The sequence below is a fragment of the Bos mutus genome, chromosome 7 (assembly GCF_027580195.1).
Source record: "Bos mutus isolate GX-2022 chromosome 7, NWIPB_WYAK_1.1, whole genome shotgun sequence".
NCBI classification, from domain to species: Eukaryota; Metazoa; Chordata; class Mammalia; order Artiodactyla; family Bovidae; genus Bos; species Bos mutus.
This window is the reverse complement of record NC_091623.1, coordinates 102,231,298-102,251,456: the sequence shown is the minus strand read 5'-3', so window position 1 is coordinate 102,251,456 and position 20,159 is coordinate 102,231,298. Positions and strand designations below refer to the sequence as shown.

Below are 20,159 nucleotides of genomic sequence, written 5' to 3'. Positions count from 1 at the left end.
TTATATCTTTATGTGAGAGTTTATCTGTTCATTTATTTTTCCAACTTTCCTATCAGGTTTTTGATCCCTTGATACTTCATTCTTTACAGTAGGAATATTATTAACCTTTTGTCTATGATATGTGCTATAAATATTTTCTTCCAGTCTTTTGACTGTGTCTCTTGCCAAGCACTGCTGGGAGCCGGTGAGGCATTCCGCTTGTGACAAAGGTCATGAGGAAGGAGGCTCGGCATACGCAAAGGCGGGATCGAGCCTCAGGAGTCCGCCGGGATATTCTCGAGCATTTTCCCCCCAAAAAACCAGAGTCTGCCTACTTTATTGCTTTGTGCTCTCACCTCTGACTTTACTGGGGGCTGTCCCCTACCACCATCTCGCTCTCTCTGTCAAAGAGTTAACTTACAGCTCCAATTAATAAAGTTCCTGGGCAATTAGGAGTGTTTAAATCCAAACCCCTCAGATGGCTCTCTAACTCGCCTGACAAGTTTACCCGGACTCCTACAGCTATGCATACGATTGTTTACAGTCTCCCAGCCTCAAGAGGCACGGGAAGCTTAAGATATTCAAATAGCTTAGAGCCTCTCAGAGAATTAGAAACTGTCAGAATAAAACTAGTAAAGGATTTCATTGATGAGTCAATGTTTGTTGCCAAGTTTTCACATCCCCTGAATTGTATCCTTGGATGTGTATTAATTAATATAGTTGGTATGTAGAAAAAATAAGTAGTGGCCTTGGTGTTAGTAACTTTAGACCCTTAAGGTAATAAATTCTTTCCTTTGTTGTAAACCCATTACACATCCACCCTATAGGAATGCAATTTTATCTTTGGAAGATGGCGCCAAACCTTAAAATAATTACTTTTAGAGAAAATAAGTCTTTGTTGATAAGTCCTTGTCAAGAGTCATAAAATGTTAGTAGGCCTTCTGGCCAGAAGATGATGTAAATCACCTAAACCATTTGTATACGATAAATTTGCAGGAAAGAAACCCTGATTTTTGATAAGGATCAAAAACTGCTGACTTTGCATCCCCTATTATCCTCTATGTGTAACTTAGGGTATATAAACCCCTGTTAAAAATACAGCTACAGGCCTTGCTCACCAATGCTTGGTCTCCCCATGTCATTCTTTCCTTTAACTTCCGGCTGAAGTCTCCATCTGGAGCGTGGATATCCTCTGCGACCACTTATTTGCCTGGGCTTCTAAGACCCACTCGAGAAGGTGTCTAAGGTGGGGCCCCTTCCGCTATTCGAGAGGGCGCCTGCGGCCTCCGTGGTCAGAGCTAACCTGGTGTCACGGGTTATATTGATTTTCTGCGTAAACCAAGCTACTCAGCCTCTTTTCTCCACTGAATTTTCCTACTGAGCTATCCTCATGCTATTACTCTTTATATCTCTAATTACCATTTGAATAGGCCGCCGACGCCGTCTCCCCCTTCGAATACCCTGGATCAGCCAGGGCTGGTCCTCGGCAAAGCACATTATTTCTTATGCAGTCAACTTTATCAGTGTTTATTTTCTCTGGACATTTCACCCATGTTTCTTTTTTGTATGGTTTCATGTTTAATACTTAGACCCTGGACTCATTTGAAGTTTATTCTTTCCTATGGCATTAAGTATGGATCCAATTTCAACTTTTTTCCAAATGGCTTTCCATTTGGCCCAGCACCATTTGTTAAAAAGTCCACTTTGCTCTGGGATTTGAGATTCTCACCATTCGCCACCTCTCAACAAGACTTGGAGGAGCATCTGAGCCGAAAGCACAGCATACACAAAGACTAACCAAACTACTGAACGTCCTTCCCTGCAAAGATGGGAACTAAAATACGTCTGTGAGAATAATGCCCAAAGAGCCAGGAGAGGAAATAAAGGCTGGAGAGGCCATACTGTGAGGGAGAAGGTCAAAAACAAACAAACACACACGGAAGCTGGATGGTGCTGGGACAGAATGAAGCAGAGATGCTAAGCAGCACACAAGCCAGAAACAGAAGAGTCAGTCCCTGGCATTGCTTCAGCTCTTGTCCGGCTGCTATAAACTCTTCCAGCAGGAACAACCCAGCAAACGAGCTCTGGAAACCCTGAGATGTGATCAGTGGAAAAAATATGCAGCCACAAGAAAGGAGGAATTCTCAGAAAGTCAAAAAGATTTATTACCATTCCAGGCTTCGCGTGAGCCCCGAACCTGAGGCTGGTCACAGGAGGACAGGATGATGAATAAACCCAGGCACCTGATAAAAATCCACCTCTCATCATGGATCCCTGCTCCACAGAATGGCTGCTGGTGGGGCCACCTCTTCAGCTGCCTCCCTCACCCTGACAGCACTCTGGGCCAGGGCAGGAGGCCCTGAGCTTTTAGCTCTGCGGCCACCTCACTCCCCCAGCATCGGAGGAGCCTACGGGGTCAGGCACTATGGATTCGGCCCCACAGAAGGCGAAACAGTGCTGGAGTTGTCCCGAGGTTAAAAGGACAAGGCATGCGTGTTCTTACATCCAAGGCCACGAACTGGCCTCCCATGAGCCAGATTTCCCTACTGACAACTCTGTTTGGCCCCTTCTGCCTGTGCAGTGTTAAAAAAAAAAAAAAATTCACTCTCAATATTTAAAAATGGATTTCATATAAAAGTCTGGATTTCTGGCCTCTTGAGGGGAAAAATGTTGAGAATATTTCATAATGCTGGGCCCACAATCTCCTGTGGAACTCACTGGCAATAGCTGGACAGCAACTGCCCCTATAGACTGCAAGTACCCTTTCTAACTCAGCCCAGATTTCACATCCCTGATTAGAGCCCCAGCTCGAGATGGGGCAGCAGCTGCCTTAGATCAGTGCTGTTGTACAAAGGCAAGATACGCCTGGAAACAACATGCTTCTTGTGGCCCTCATCACTCACGGATGCCCCGCGCTTTGCCCTGAAAGCACCTGAATTTGCAGACTACCTTAAATACACATTCTCCATTGTTCTCCCACATGCCCTGCCTCTCCAGGATACGCTACGCCCCACTGTTAACTGGGCAAGTCTAGAAAAAGAACACTAAATGATCGAAGTTAATAGAGGAATAGATTTAGATCAATTCCTTCAGACCCTTCCTTGTAAGAGGGAGTGGGAGTAAATGAAAACTGTTAGTACTTTCACTCTGCTTTTAGGTCAGTGACACAGATAAAACAGTCAATGAGAAAAATCATAAAGGTACTTCAGGAGACCAAGATTGGGTCATTCTGAAAGTGGGGGTCATAAAACATGTTAGCCTCCTTAGAAAATGAGTTAAGATTTTAGAGAGAAAGCCATGGAGGTGAGGCTGCAAGTGCAACAGCCACCCCAGTAGGTGTCCTGGGCTGTCAAAAACCACCAGGCTCATCCTCCCTTAGGTCAGGGCTGCTGGCCCACAGTTAAAACCTCTGTAAGTGGCATAAGATGACTTTCAGCAGGGGAACATCATCATTGTAGAAAAGGGCTTGAGAAAGGACAGAGAGTAGAATCTGGCCTTGGCCAACGTAAGACAGAGGAAGAGGATGCCTTCCTCACACCCTCTTCATTCTGCAGTGGCAAGTGCCACCTTATTTGCCTTTAAGGGAGGCGGAGATATTGACACAAGCCAGCCGCTTCGCACTGTTGCTCAGGATGGTCTGCAGGCGGTAGTTCCCCGTGCTGAGCCAGCTGGGCAACTCCAGGTCGGGCAGCATGAAGTCGGACTTGGGCAGTGAGTAGGCGCCCTGTGGGAAAGCCAGTGTCAGTGGGAGCCTACAGACGTGACTCTCTCCTGGAGTGACCTCTAAGTTTGCAGCTTCGAACTGCCCCTCTTCCCACTCTCCTAAGAGTCATGTAGAGCATGGAATGTAATAGCAGAAGGGCACTGGAGGTCAGATCAAGCATCAAGTTTCCCATTTTACAGATGGCTAAACCGAGGCCCCCAAAAGTTAAGTGATTCAAGATAGATCGGGTCATTTACACCCACAGATGTCCAGGTCTGCAAGAGAATGTCTCCCAATGTCACATCTCTACCCCAGTCACAGGGAAATGCTCTCCCCTCCCTGTACTTACTTCTTTGAAGGGACAGTGACAGGGAAGCCCATAGGTGTGCAGTGGTTCCGGGCAGGGTTCCTCAATGGGAATTAACATTTCAAGTAAATTACAGAAGTTGTCATAGGTACAGCTACCAATGTTGTCCACACATGGGATTTTGACCCAGAAGCCGGCTATGTGCTTCTCCACAGTTAATTCCACCTGGTGAGAGAGTTGCAGAAAATGTACAATTCCAATTCCTCTTTCAAAGGTCAGCAGTTTCTTTTAACACAGAGTTTTTAATTGGATGGGATCTTGGCAATACTCTGATCCAGAAATGACAATATTGTGGTACATGCCCCAATATTAGCCTTTCCTGTGCCCACAGCAGACCATTAATAATCAAATGTGACTTCGTTTCCCCCCTGCACTGAACACACTGTCTTAGCATTCTTTAGGTATTTACTATCCATTGGTTGAAGGTGAAATGCACTTGTCATGTAACTGCTAATTGGCTAACTATGGCATTGCTTCTAGACTTCCCTTCCGAGCCCAGTCTTGGCTTCAGAACCTTTTCCTTCCTAGGACCTCAGGCAGCTACCACCAGCTGACTGGAGTTGCTTACCAAGATGAAACCTATTTGCTATTCCTGGATCCTATTTCCTCCATGCAGCCATAAAAGACAGAACTGAAAACAATAAGAATTTACAGGGAGATCACTTTGGGGGTTGGTATGAGGAAGATCTTAACAATCTTAGGTCACAAGGGATGGAACTTCTTCAGGAAGAGGTGGGGTCCTAGACCCAGTTGAGGAAGCTGGAGGACTTCCTGCACCCAGAGAGAAGCTGGGTGAGGAGACCTCTGAGTGCTACACACCTCCACACAGCCATGATTCTGCTCCCCTTCTGGAGGCTGGGGCTGACCAGTTGTGCCTGGCATGGGCTAAGCATTCACGAAGTATTAGCTGCCTAAGAACCAAATGAGTTGTCCCTTAGGGACCATGTTCTCGCATCCCCCCGGGGTATCAGAGCAAACTGTCGGCAAAGAGCAGAAGTCTGATTCTCTGTGGGTGTTATGGTAAGAAATCACTTGCAGTTGTAACATCACAGCATTCCATGAATCCCAGCCTCCAGGCTCACTTGATCTAGTATTTCCATTTCGAAGAGGCAAGTCCTGAACAGGCATTTATTCCCCTTGAGCCTGCAGGGCTCAGGCTGGCTCTGCAGGCTCTGGATTCAGCATTCCAACTACCCACATGTCAGGGCCCAGGTCGAGGACAGAGCAGTCCACGCACCGTGTATCCTGAGTGGACAGACTCAAATGTGCCTCCTCCCACTCTGCTGCCCCACATATTACCCCCACCCCCAGTCACACATAGCCCCCTCTCAGCCCAACTCTCTCCTCTCTGCCAAGCCTGCTTCAGTGAACCCTTTGCCTAGAAGAGCCGAGGGCTTGAAAGTGAATGCTACTTCAGCCACTTCCTAGTATGGTGTGTGCTTAGTCGCTCAGTTGTGTCTGACTCTATGCGACCCTATGGACTGTAGTCCACCAGGCTCCTTGGTCCATGGGATTCTCGGTCCATGGGATTCTCTGTCCATGGGATTCTCCAGGCAAGAATACTGGGGTGGGTTGCCATGCCCTCCTCCAAGGGATCTTCCCAACCCAGGGATCAAACCCAGGTCTTCCGTATTGCAGGTGGATTCTTTCCCATTTGAGCCACCAGGGAAGCCCTAGTATGGTACCCTTGGAGAATTTCTTCTGTCTCCATTCCCTCATCTCCAAAATGAGATCTTTATAGAGTGTCAGACTCTCGCAGGGTCCCACTGAGTGACACAAGGCCTGTCAAATAGCTAGCACACTGCCTGAAATCTAAAAATTCTTCCTATTGGACTTCTCTCCTCTTAGCCAGTACCACTCTTGGTTTTGCCAACATCCCAATGAAAATGGTTAAGCCAGTTCTGCCCTGAACAAGAACACCCAGATAAGGGGACCACCAGAGACCAAGTCCTGCCTGGGCTGCTCCTACAGGAGTGGAAGCCTGTGGGCTGCATCTACCAGGTGCTAGGTGTCCCCCAGCCAGGACAAGATAGCACAGGAGGTACTTGGTAGGGGCGCCTGGAACTTAAGCAATAGCCCAAGCCTGCTACTGCTACTGGGGGATTACAAACCATGACTGACTTTCCAGTCTTGCTCTCAGTCCACCTGCTCATATGGCTCAGAAGAAAATGCAAGGAGAGTTCCCTGACGGTCCAGTGGTTAGGACTTGGTGCTTTCCAGCCATGCACCAGGTTCAGTCCCTGCTTGGGGAAGTAAGATCTTGCAAGACACCCAGCGTGGCCAAAAAAAAAAAAGAGCAAGCAAGGCTGAGTAACAAGGGAACCATCAATCCCTCTAGTCCAGGACTTCCTTAGCACTTCCACAGCTCAACCTAAATAAACCCCTGTATCACAGGACCTGGCAACACAGGACAGACAGAGCCACTGGCAGGTAATGGAATCAGGATCTCCGTACCCACCAGGGTGCTTAGGCAAGTCCCTTCCCCTCTCAGGCCTCTGCTCCTCCATTTTGACCATGGAATATTTGGATGTCATAATCTTGAAGAGACCTACCAGATATGACATCCTAAGAGTACAGTGTCTTGCAAGTTGAAAACAATGACTTTTCTCTTGGTCTCTTCTAGCTCAGGGATAGTAGTTGTAGGTAGAGACGCACTGACTTGAAGGGGGGCCATTTGATGAGACTAGGGAGAGGCACTTATACCTCAAACACAGGGCTCGGGCAGAGGCACTGCGGGTACAGTACTTGAGAGAGAGAAGAAAGCTAACCCATCAGGCCTAAACACCATGTGTCTAAAAGCCTGAAATAAGTACATGCCAAACATGGTGGCAATTTACCACTCCTGAGGATGGGGAAACCAAGGTCTCGGACACTGGAACTTGAGAGCTCAAAAAAGGGAGTTCTAAATTATGCCAAACCCTATGGAACACATCAAAAGAAAAGGCATTCCTGGACAGACTCCAGTCTTGCCCATGGCTCACAGAATCTGGGTCATCCAACTTCTAAAAATTGCAGTCAGTTAGTTCAGTCGCTTAGTTGTGTCCGACTCTTTGCGACCCCATGGACTGCAGCGCGCCGGGTTTCCCTGTCCATCACCAACTCCTGGAGCTTACTCAAACTCATGTCCATCAAGTCGGTGATGCCATCCAACAATCTCATCCTCTGCCGTCCCCTTCTCCTCCCGCCTTCAATCTTTCCCAGCATCAGGGTCTTTTCTAGTGAGTCAGTTCTTCGCATCAGGTGGCCAAAGTATTGGAGTTTCAACTTCAACATCAGTCCTTTCAATGAATATTCAGGACTGATTTCTTGAAGATGGACTGGTTGGATCTCCTTGCAGTCCAAGGGACTCTCAAGAGTCTTCTCCAACACCAAAGTTCAAAAGCATCAATTCTTTGGCACTCAGCTTTCTTCACAGTCCAACTCTCACATCCGTACATGACCACTGGACTGCTCTATTACAGTCAGCAAAAACAAGACCAGGAGCTGACTGTGGTTCAGACCATGAACTCCTTATTACAAAGTCAGACTTAAATTGAAGAACACAGAGAAAATCACTAGGCCCATCAAATCCCTTATGATTATACAGTGGAAGTGACAAATAGATTCAAGGGATTAGACTTAACAGTGCCTGAAGAACTATGGATGGAGGTTAGTAACATTGTACAGGAGGCAGTAATCAAAACCATCCTCAAAAAAAGGAAATGAAAAAGGCAAAATGGTTGTCTGAGGAGGCCTTACACATAGTTCAGAAAAGAGAAGTGAAAGGCAAAGGAGAAAGGAAATATATACCCATCTGATTGCAGAGTTCCGAAGAATAGCAAAGAGAGATAAGAAAGCCTCCTCAGTGATCAATGCAAAGAAATAGGAAAACAATAGAATGGGAAAGACTAGAGATCTCTTCAAGAAAATCAGAGATACCAAGGGACCATTTCATGCAAAGATGGGCTCAATAAACGACAGAAATGGAATGGACCTAACAAAACCAGAAGATATTCAGAAGAGGTGGCAAGAATACAAAGAAGAACTATACAAAAAAGATTTTATTGACCCAGATAACCACGATGGCACAGGACTGGAAAAAGTCAGTTTTCATTCCAGTCCCAAAGAAAGGCGATGCCAAAGAATGTTGAAACTACCACACAATTGCATTCATCTCGCACTCTAGCAAAGTAATACTCAAAATTCTCCAAGCCAGGCTTCAACAGTACATGAAGTATGAACTTCCAGATGTTCAAGCTGGATTTAGAAAAGCCAGAGGAACCAGAGATCAAATTGCCAACACACGTCAGATCTTCGAAAAAGCAAGAGAGTTTCAGAAAAACATCTACTTCTGCTTTATGGACTACACCAAAGCCTTTGACTGTGTGGATCACAATAAACTGTGGAAAATTCTTAATGAGATGGGAATACCAGACCACCTGACCTGCCTCTTGAGAAATCTGTAGGCAGGTCAGGAAGCAACAGGTAGAACTGGACATGGAACAACTGACTGGTTCCAAATAGGAAAAGGAGTATGTCAAGGCTGTATATTGTCACCCTGCTTATTTAACTTATATGCAGAGTACATCATGAGAAACGCTGGGCTGGAAGAAGCACAAGCTGGAATGAAGATTGCTGGGAGAAATATCAATAACCTCAGATATGCAGATGACACCACCCTTATGGCAGAAAGTGAAGAAGAACTAAAGAGCCTCTTGATGAAAGTGAAAGAGGAGAGTGAAAAAGTTGGCTTAAAGCTCAACATTCAGAAAACTAAGATTATGGCATCCAGTCCCATTACTTCATGGCAAATAGATGGAGAAACAGTGGAAACAGTGGCAGACTTTATTTTGGGGGGCTCCAAAATCACTGCAGATGGTTGACTGCAGCCATGAAATTAAAAGACGCTTACTCCTTGAAAGAAAAGTTATGACCAACCTAGAAAGCATATTAAAAAGCAAAGACATTACTTTGCCAACAAAGGTCCGTCTAGTCAAGTCTATGGTTTTTCCAGTAATCATGTATGGATGTGAGAGTTGGACTATAAAGAAAGCTGAAAGGCAAAGAATTGATGCTTTTGAACTGTGGTGTTGGAGAAGATTCTTGAGAGTCCCTTGGACTGCAAAGAGATCCAACCAGTCCATCCTAAAGGAAATCAGTCCTAAATATTCATTGGAAGGACTGATGCTGAAACTGAAGCTCTAATACTTTGGCCACCTGATGTGAAGTACTGATTCACTGGAAAAGACCCTGATGCTGGGAAAGATTGAAGACAGGAGGAGAAGAGGACAACAGTGGATGAGATGGTAGGATGGCATCACTGACTCAATGGACATGAGTTTGAGTAAACTCTGGGAGTTGGTGATGGACAGGGAGACCTGTCCACGTGCTGTCCAGGTGCTGTAGTCCATGGAGTTGCACAGAGTCAGACACGACTGAACGACTAAACTGAACTGACTGAATGTGTACTGAGCTGGTCATGAGTGTCAGGCCATGTGCAAAGCACTCTCCATGTTACTAATTCAATAATAGCTCAGAAACATATGAGGTAGGGGCTGTGATTAACCAAGTCAAAGGGCAGTTTCAGGGACACAGATTCCAAATCAGAAAACTTTTTAAAGAGCCCAGTGGAACTGGTGCCAGAATAGATCTGCACCAGAACAGGCTGAAGGCGTATAAGCATATGGTATAAAGGTAGCAATGAGGAAAGGACTATGATATATATAATTGCCATGGATACACAGAAAGCCTTTGTTGTTTTGTATGAAAACAAATATCCACCCCCAAAACAGGCAGCAGGCAGGAATGAACTGGTTACTCTGAAACAAAAATACAAAGGCAAACCTATGAAATGACATTTAAACAAATCTATGTTGTTTTTGCTGCTCTGGGATTCCAGGATTCCAAAAATATTAAGTTTCCTGAGTGTACATGCCTCAGGGCCCTGCCCTTGGCCCACAGCACCTTCCTTCCAGTGCCTCCCTGACCCTGGGCTCACCTTCAGAGGATCACTGAGGATAGCACTGGTCTTGGCCTCAGCAGTGATGGTCAAGTTCCCCGGAATGGCAATGGGGTCAGGTTCCACAGTCAGGCTGTTGATCACCGCGGGGTCCTTCCCTGCATCGCAGTTATCCCAGGAAAAGCTACCCAGCTGGGAGAGCCAAGGACATATAGCAGCAAGGAAAGAAAAGAGTTGACAAAAGGTTAGAAGAATTAACAGAGCGGTTACTGACCGTGTGCCTATGGATGAGGTACCTGCTGGCTCTGAGCTTCATCTGCAACTCCACATCTGTAAACCTGGGATAACTCTGGTCCTACCCATTTTGTAGGCAGGACTCAACTAAAAGACTTAAAAGACCGTCTCCCAAGTGTGTGCCATGAACTATAGAGGACAGTATCACAGACCCTGAACTTCAGAATAGGTGACTAGCTAGGTGACTAGCCATATCCACCTTCTGTGATCCCTCACCTCCCTGTTCCACCCACCTCTCCTCTGCTAGTCTTGGCATCTTCTCAGAGGGAAGTTTTTGGAGGATTCACCTTTACAGCCCATGCCCAGAACCTGATTCACGTCACACCTCGGGCCCAGTCCAGGACCAGGAACAATAAGGAACACAAAACAATGGGGAACATAACAGCATGGAACACTGCACCCTCAAGGAGGGACAGTTAAGTCAGGAAGGGACTAGGACACACATGAAAAGATCCCCAGGGGGCCACTTGTTAATGAACAATCCCCAGTGAACAAACTTCCCAACCCTAACCAGTGCATTTTTACTCTCATCCCACTGCTCATGCCCTGCCTGGTCCCACACCCCAAGTCATCCCCCTCCCCTCTGCTGAGCATATCCTCTTCCTCCTCCTCCACATCTCCCAAGAAGTCTCCTGATTCCTGACTCCACCATCATGTCTAACTACAAATGACCACTGACTCCCCACTCCCACGGAACTTTGTCTGTGACCACACTCCCCACACCCTGCAGGCTCTGCCCACCCACTCGCACTTTTCCCAGCCCCCTGAAGGCCATCTACGAGAGACTTTCAGTATTGCCCCCACGCACATCCCATCTGAAGGCCATCTACAAGAGACTTTCAGTATTCCCCCAGGCACATCCCATCTTAGAAGGAAAACCTGCCAATCCCCACATCCCCAAGTCAACCTCCATCATCAACACAGCCACAGGTAGGTGGACCAGAAGACCATACCTAACACAGACTAGGCTGACAGAGTCTCTCTGCCTCCAATTTGGGAAGTGAAACAGAGGCAAATTCACTCAGAGGATTTTGGGCTTTGAGCGGTCATGGGTCATAAACTTTAAGATGGAACCAGAACACAGACTCGTGACCAAGTCAAAGGGTCAAGAACTAAGGGCTCTGCTGGTCTGTAGAAAAGAGAACAGATAGAGTCACCCCTTCCCCTGCCCCCTATCTAAATAGGCAGTGCAGGAGAGTAGCCAAGAGCATGTTTTTAGAGTGAGACATGGGGTATATCAAGGCTTTAGTCAGTAGACATGGCTTGAAACCCTAGCTTGACCACCATATCATGTGATTCTGTAAGCCAGTTTCCCCTTTGGAGCTGCAGTTTCCTCATCTTTTAAGCGGAGTCATTTCTGCTTTCCTCTCAGACCTGTGACAGCGCCGCGAGGGTGACAGCATGTAATACATAAAGCTCATAACCCAATGCCAGACACAAAGCATGAGCTGGCTCCCTAAATGATAGCCATTAGACACCCCAGCCCCTGCTTCCTGCCATTAGTTCCATGCGATTCCTTGTATACCTGAAATAAACTTCCCTTTACCTGAGCTTCTTGGAATGGGCTTCAGTTCCTTGGAATGAAGCATCAGACCATGACTAAGAAAGGCCTGATTCATCCCTGTGTTCCCCACAGCCCCTTGGGGGTAGGTACCAACAAATGTTTCCTTCAGTGTTCAATCCACAGGTATTTATGGAGCAATGATCACAGGCCTGGGGCCAAGTGCTATTCATAGAGGTAAACAATTGGAGATGTGCCTGCCCTGCAGTGAGGAGCTTACAGTCTAATGTAAATAAATATTACCCACTATGATCTCTGGGTACCATAAATGAAACAAACAGAGGGTCATGTTAAGAGTAACAAAGGACTTACTTAAATAGGGTCCTGAGAAGAGATAATCCTGCAAGATGAGGAGCCAGCCATGTATGTACTGAAAGAAGGTTCAGGCAGAGGGAACATGAGCAAAGGAACATGCACCCTGCATTGGGAAGACACTCAACTGCTCTGGGCCCTACAAGGCCAGTGGGCTAGATAGAATGGACGAGGCGCCTAGTTAAGGGTAGAGTGGTAGCAGGGTCATTCAATAAATGCAAGACCTCGTAGGTCATCATCAGGAGGCTGGATTTCCTATAAATGCAATGGAATGCCATTGCAGGAGAGTGCCCTGCTCTGGTTTATGGTTGAGAATGGATTGCAGAGGGTCCTGTTTGGTAAGGGGAGACCAATTAGGAGGCCAATATCAAATGAAAGAGTGCCTGGGACTAAGAGTTGGCCTGGAGGGTGGGTAGCCGGACTGGCCATTTCCTAGAGCCGCTTTCACAGATGCCAAGGCAGCCTGACTCACCGTGAGGATTGATTCCACGTTGAAGTGTCTAAAGTGTCTTGCTTCTCCTTCCCCCAGTCCCTGGAGAGACTTAACAAACTGATTTCTCAATGACTGACTAGAGGCTTCTGTCATAATAAATTCTGCAGCCAAGTCCAGGCTCATCAGGAAAAGGAGGTATGATGTCTTAGCAGTGCCCACTAAGGGCAGACCTGGCACCAGAAATCTGTCATCCCAGCCCAGGCTAACATATGGGAAGAAGCAGCATCTGGAAGAGGGCAAAGGTACAGCTGTGGATGCGGAAATATGGATGCAAGTCACAGACCTGGATTAAAACCACACCCGCTGGGAACAGGAGTCAGTGACCCTTCTTGAGGCTCTATTTTTTCATCTAATAAGTGGGCATAATTACATCTTCTCACAGGGCTACTACGGTGAGACATTTGTAGACAGAAAGAATACAGATTCTCAAGGTCCCAACTCCTCAACACTGTCACAGCCGTGAAAACACACGACTGAGAAACTGTCACAGACCAGAGGAAGCTGGAGCGACAGGACAACATGCAACGTGGTGCCCCAGACTGGATCCCAGAACCGGAAGAGGACATCAGTGGGAAAACTGGTAAAATCCAAATGGAAGTCTGAAAGTTGAGCTAGTGTGAACGTACCTCTGTTGGTTTCTCGTCTTGACAAATGTACCATGGTAATGCTTGTGTGAAAGTGAAGTCGCGCAGTCGTGTCTGACTCTTTTCGACCCCATGGACTGTAGCCTACCAGGCTTCTCCGTCCATGGGGTTTTCCAGGCAAAAATACTGGAGTGGGTTGCCATTTCCTTCTCCAGGGGATCTTCCCGACCCAGGGATTGAACCCAGGTCTCCTGCACTGTAGGCAGACTCTTTACCGTCTGAGCCACCAGGGAATTCCAATGGATGTGTACGTGCGTGCTAAATCGCTTCAGTTGTGTCCGACTCTGCGACCCCATGGACTGTAGCCTGCCGGGCTCCTCTGTCCATGGGATTCTCCAGGCAAGAATACTGGAGTGGGTTGCCATGCCCTCCTCCAGAGGACCTTCCTGACCCAGGGATCAAACCTGAGTCTCCTGCATTGACAGGTGGTTTCTTTACCACTGAGCCACTGGGGAAGCCCCATGGTGGTAAAAAGATGCTAACAGGGTAAACCAAGTGAGGGGTATGTGGGAATTCTATACTTTCTTTGCAACTTTTCTGTATGTCTATAATTATTCCCCTAAAGTAAGCTTATCAGGGGAAAAAAAGCACATGGCTCAACACACAGCACATAGTGTGTGCACAGTAAATGATATCAACAGTATCAGAGTGTCTATTAAGCACCTATTGTATGCCCAATCTGGGGCAAGACATTCTCCCCTGTTATCTAAGGCTCACCACAGCCTAGGGCCATGAGACCCACTTAATGCTAGAAGAGGAACTGGAACTCAGTCTAGTTTCCTCATGCTCACTGCTCACTGTCACCTCAAGCCTTCCTGTGGCCCAGGGTCTCAGGGTCAGGGTTCCAAATCACATGAGCCCGGAGAAAACCCAGACAATAGAAGATAAGGATGGAAAGAAGTACCCATTACTGTGGAATCTCAGATGAGCACCATTCTCCCTGGGGCTGAGTAAGGTGGGTTAACTCCCTGATGTCTCATGGCCTCTCCAAAACTGCCAACCTAAGACACTCTGGTCTGGGATGGCATCCACACCCAAGATATGCAGGAGAGCAGGAACACAGGGAAAGTTCCAGCCTTAGCTAGATTCCACCCCATAGTAGTCAGATCTGGAGCCCAGAGAAACATTCGCAACCTACACTCAGGGACTAACTGTGAATTCTCTGGGACAATAAAGCCAAGAGCTCTTTGCTCCTCCATTCAATTGGCAAAATAGACTCTTTGCCCTTAGGGAGGGTGAGACTGAGCATACTGGCTTCTATCACTTCCTAAGTTTAAGATTTAAGAGCTTTTCCATCCAGGGAAGCATTTCCCTTCATCCACAACCACTGATAAAGGCAGGCTGGTGTTATCAAGCCCATTTTACAGATGAGCAGACCAAGGCTTAAGGAGCCCAAACGCCACGCCCATGGATTAGAGACAGAGGAGGGATCAGAAGCCAAGTCTCCTAGTCCTATTCCTCTTTCCCCTATACCTCCCTATTCCTGGCTCTGACAAACATTTGCAAGCTGGTTGGCGGGAGGGTACCTAGGGTAGGACTCTCTCTTTGCTGCCAAAGGTATCAAGTATCTGACCCTTAGCTGTGCAGCAGAGGCCATGGAATTAGGCTTCTCTACTCAGAATGACAGAACTTCCCTTTCCCAAGGATCTACAAGTGTCTGACCCCTAGCTGTGCAGCAGAGGCCAGGGAATTAGGCTTCTCTACTTCTCAGAATGACAGAACTTCCCTTTCCCAAGGATCTGGAGCACAGTGACTGAGATGACAAGGGGGAAATTTGTAGGTTGGACCCTCTCCATGACTCACACCCAGGAGTGGGGCCGCAGCTTTGTTGCCAGAGGAGCAAGTCTGGACCTTCTGGCCTGAAGAGCCTCTCAGAACCAGCCACCCACCAGAACAGGCAGCGCCTCAGAGAAGTACAGAGGGGAGCAGTTGGGTGCCAGGCCTTCTCACGGGGTAAAAGAGGGGACAAGTAAATGGGGCTAAGTCTCTGGGCCTGGGAGTAGAGAACTGGTCTTGCAATTCTACAAAACTTCACTCAGACATTTGGAAAGAGGACAGGAGAGTACAGGAGAGAGTGAGATTAATCCTTCCAAAACAATTTGGTGCAGAGCAAGGCCTTACAGCCAGCCCTCTGTCCAGATAGGGAAACCAAAATCCAACTGAAACGCGCGAGAGAAAAGAACCCACTCAGAGTCCCACGATTAGTGACTTTGGGAAGTTCTACTGCAAAAAAGTAATTCTAGAGACCGGAGAGGCTACCTCCTTATCCCACCCTAAGCCGCACAGCCCGAGCTCGGCAGGGATGCTAGCAGCAGCCTCCTAAAGGAGAGAGCACTCACCCGGTTCTGGAGAATGCGTGCAGGAAGCGCTGGGCCGGCAAGAAGCAAGCCCAGGGAGACCAAGAAGGGAGCCTGCAACAGGGGGCTCATCGTAAAGGGTGGGTCCTCGCCTGGTTAACTGCAGTTTCGTGGAGGCGACGACTCTGTTAAATACCTGCCCGTGTTTGTTATGTAAAGCTGTGCATTGCTATGCAAAGCTGTGCATTGCTATGCAAAGCTGAATGAGGCCACTTCCCAATGTGCCCCGCCCCCTCCGGATCTGCGATTTCGGGGCCGGGGATTGGACAGAGCTCTCCCGGCCCCACCCCCTAGAGGTTCCTCGTTTAGACCCTCGCTTCACGCGTGGGCGTCAGGCCTCGCCTTCGGAGGATGAAGGCGGTGCCTGAAGAAGAAAGGGAAGGGGCGGGGGCGGGGGCGGGGGCGGGGAATGAGTGCGCGACCGGGGAGGGAACTCGAGGGAGGGACGAAACTTGACTGGGATGGACCAGAGTGCGAGGGAGGGGCGGGGTTGTTGCTTCTGAACTCACCGCTGTTACCGTCACTCACTGCTGGAAGCACCATCATATTTTCACATCCAAGTCTTTCTTGACAAAAATGTCTTGTTCCCTGTCTATACTACGCTTCCCCATAGCCGCGTTACAAATCACTGTCTTTTTAATAATTATTATAATAACTAACAATTTATTAAGTGCTTTAATGCATGCCAAGCACTGTAAAATAGGGACTCTATTTTTTTGCTCCATTTTACCACTGAAGAAACATACACGATATGGTAAGTTAGCTTTGCCAAGCTCACATGACTAAGAACTGATAGAGCAAGGATTCTGCTTATGTATGTCTCATCAGCCAAGATTTCCTTAAGCTAGTACACTTTGTAGTTCAGGTTCGATATTTTTAAAAAGCAGTGGGTATACTATTCCTGCCAAATTACTACTAGATTGTAAACCCCACAGGGGGTAAAACCGTGGCTTATGGTCACCAGTAATGTGTACCCAGTGCCTGACACATAATAGGCAATCAATCTTTATTGAATAAATGAACTCATGAATAGAATTTAAAACAACCTAATCATCTTTTGGAGAAGGAAATGGCAACCCACTCCAGTGTTCTTGCCTGGAGAATCCCAGGGATGGGGGAGCCTGGTGGGCTGCTGTCTGTGGGGTCACACAGAGTCGGACACGACTGAAGTGACTTAGCAGCAGCAGCAGCAATCATCTTTTAAAAGAAATATTTTATTTTGGAATTAATTTATGTTACAGAAAAGTTGCCAAAATACCACAAAACTCTCTCCTAGTTTTCCCCATTGTTAACATTAAGATATAAGGGTATTTTTTATAAAAACCAAGAACTCGCATTGATGTATTAACTAAGCTCCAGATTTCACCTAATCTTTTAATATGTTTTTGTGATTGCACATCTTCCTCCCATTCTGATAACCCCTTCCCTCTCTCATCTAGCACAACCTCTTCATTATACATAAGTGCAATTTCAGGCCCCCTGAGTTAGAGGCCTTGTCTAATGTCACATGCATGTATTCTAAGCCACTTCAGTTGCGTCCGACTTTTTGCGACCCTGTGGACTGTATGTAGCCCGCCAGGCTCCTCTGTCCCTGGGATTTTCCAGGCAAGAATACTGGAGTGTGTTGCCATGCCAAGGTATGGTATGTCATGCCATGCCATGCCTCCTCCAGGGGATCTTCCCAACCCAAGGATCAAACCCGAGTCTCCTGCAATTCCTGCATTGCAGGCAGATTCTTAACCACTGGGCCACTGGGGAAGCTCCCAATGTCACATAGCAGGAACAAAACTAGAACACCCTTCTCCTGAAGCTGTTCTCAAAGAGGTATAAGACGTGTCCTTGGGACTGTGCTCCTTGGTGGACATGTAGGTGGTGGATGACCTGGAGCCTCACTGGGAAGCCACAAGGGGGCTGTACAACTCTCTTCCAGCAGCGTTCCTGCTTCCTCTTTGCACTTGTCAAGGCCCCACTACCCTATTATCCACTTGTATGGTCAGGCCCCATACGATGGCTCCTCTCTTGCTTCTGTATATCCCCTGCCCGATCTGGCCCTGCCTCACCCTTATATTATCTGCATGATTATCTCCCCTTCCTAAAGTGAAAATTATTTTATTTTAAAAGTTTTTAATTTTATTTTGGAGTAAAGTTGATTAGCAATATTATGATAGCTTCAGGAGTAAAGCAGAGTAATTCAGTTTTACATATATTGTATCTGCTCCTTTTCAAATTTTTTTCCCATTTAGATTATAACAGAGTATTAAGCAGAGTTCCCCTGTACTGTACAGTAGGTCCTTGTTGATTATCCATTTTAAATATAGCAATGTGTACATGTAAGTTCCAAACTATCCACACCAGTCCCTGTAACAATAAGTTCTTTCTCTAAGTCATGAGTTTGTTTCTGTTTGGTAAATACGTTCATTTGTATCATTTTTTTTTAGATTTTGCATATAATGGATATCATGAGATATTTCTCTTTTTCTGTCTGACTTACTTCACTCAGTATGACAATCTCTAGGTTCATTTATGTTGCTGCAAATGGTTGTTTTTTAATAGCTAAGTAATATTCCCTTATATATATATATATATATATATATATATATATAAGGTGAAAGTTTAATCAACAGTTACCTGCATGATCAGCTGGTATGCATGTTCATGCTCAGTTGTGTCCGACTCTTTGCAACCCCATGGACTGAAGCCCACCAGGCTTCTCTGTCCATGGGATTTTCCAGGCAAGGATACTGGAGTGGATTCAAACCCATGTCTCCTTCCTCTCCTGCATTGGCAGGCGGATTCTTTACCAATGAGCCACCTAGGAAGCCTGTGTGATCAAGATAATAATGTTTTTAGTCCTCTAACCAGAACAACTCCAGCATGTTCAATCATTCATGGGAAACAGTGACTGCCTGCAAGGATTGTGTACCAAAAGAGCTGTGGGAGAAGTGAGTTACAAGTCCCCCTGGCATCCAAGGAGCCCTTTTGATGTCATGCCCACTGCAACTAGTAACCTCCTCCTCCCCTGTGTAGTGGAGATTGCAGCTGTGTCATGCCTTCTGCCATTGGTACTCTGTGGGGGATCGTTCCAGGTCCTTTGCCTCTGATTTGTAAGATTCCCTGTCCAATAGTTGATGTCTGTGTCTCTGACTCCTTCGGGGTTCCTTCTTCAGTATCAGAGCTAGGTGATGGCAAAGATTGCAGGACTGCAGAGTGCAGCCCTACACCATTTCCTTCCAGCTCCTAAAGACTCCATTCCCTCAGCCTCAGGCACACTCCTTCACGCAAGATGTCAATCAGTTCTGTTCAGTCAGTCAGTCATGTCTGACTCTTTGCGACCCCATGGACTGCAGCACGCCAGACCTCCCTGTTCATCACCAACTCCCGGAGCTTGCTCAAACTCATGTCCATCGAGTCAGGATGCCATCCAACCATCTCATCCTCTGTCATCTCCTTCTTCTCCCACCTTCAATCTTTCCCAGCATCAAGGTCTTTTCCAGTGAGTCAGTTCTTCACATCGGGTGGCCAAAGTACTGGAGTTTCAGCTTCAGCATCAGTCCTTCCAATGAATATTCAGGACTGATGTCCTTTAGGATTAACTGGTTTGATCTCCTTGCAATTCAAGGGACTCTCAAGAGTGTTCTCCACCACCACAGTTCAAAAGCATCAAATCTTTGGTGCTTAGCTTTCTTTATAGGCCAACTCCTACATCCACACATGATTACTGGAAAAACCATAGCTTTGACTAGACAGACCTCTTTTGGCAAAGTAATGTCTCTGCTTTTTAACATGCTGTCTAGTTTGGTCATAGCTTCTCTTCCACGGTGCAAATGTCTTTTCATTTCATGGCTGCAGTCACCATCTGCAGTGATTTTGAAGCCCAAGGAAATAAAGTCTGTCACTGTTTCCATTGCTTCCCCATCTATTTGCCATGAAGTGATGGGACCAGATGCCATGATCTTAACTTTTTGAATGTTGAGTTTTAAGCCAGCTTTTTCACTCTTCTCTTTCACTTTGTTCAAGAGACTCTTTAGTTCCTCTTCGATTTCTGCCATAAGGGTTGTGTCACCTGCATATCTGAAGTTATTGATATTTCTCCCGGCAAACTTGATTCCAGCTTGTGCTTCATCCAGCTCAGCATTTCACATGATGTACTCCACATATAAGTTAAATAAGCTGGGTGATGATATACAGCTTTGACTTACTCCTTTCCCAATTTGGAACGAGTCTGTTATTTCATTTCCTGTTCTAACTGTTGCTTCTTGACCTGCATACAGATTTCTCAGGAGGCAGATAAGATGGTCTGGTATTTCCATCTCTTTAAGAATTTTCCACAGTTTGTTAGATGTCAATGGGGTCTTGGGCAATTAAAGGCCAAATCTCCTGGCCACCTAGGAGAACCTCTCAATGAACAAACAGGCACATTCCTTGGGGATTAGAGTAACTGACATCTCCACCTGAAGGGCTTTGGATGCAATTGTGGAAGGCTAGAGACAGTGACTGGAAACAAAGCAAAA

General features: G+C 46.7%; 1 protein-coding gene across 1 annotated transcript; it reads right to left on the bottom strand.

Moving 5' to 3' along the window:
• Positions 1 to 2,120: 2,120 nt before the first annotated feature.
• On the bottom strand, positions 2,121 to 15,890 carry GM2A (ganglioside GM2 activator). The gene is made up of 4 exons (XM_005897321.3): positions 15,631 to 15,890; positions 10,027 to 10,179; positions 4,032 to 4,214; positions 2,121 to 3,703 (listed from the first exon to the last, which is right to left on the bottom strand). Exons 1-4 carry the CDS (start codon positions 15,718 to 15,720, stop codon positions 3,548 to 3,550), a joined length of 582 nt encoding a protein of 193 aa, XP_005897383.1. The 5' UTR covers positions 15,721 to 15,890; the 3' UTR covers positions 2,121 to 3,547.
• Between the last annotated feature and the right edge of the window lie 4,269 nt (positions 15,891 to 20,159).

Excerpts from the sequence above, each read along its gene's own strand:
- GM2A (XM_005897321.3), bottom strand. The coding sequence starts at position 15,720 with ATGAGCCCCCTGTTGCAGGCTCCCTTCTTGGTCTCCCTGGGCTTGCTT. Across the intron at positions 10,180-15,630 it reads CACGCATTCTCCAGAACCGG|CTGGGTAGCTTTTCCTGGGA; the intron begins GTGAGTGCTCTC and ends TGGCTCTCCCAG. Across the intron at positions 4,215-10,026 it reads TCCTCAGTGATCCTCTGAAG|GTGGAATTAACTGTGGAGAA; the intron begins GTGAGCCCAGGG and ends CTCTCTCACCAG.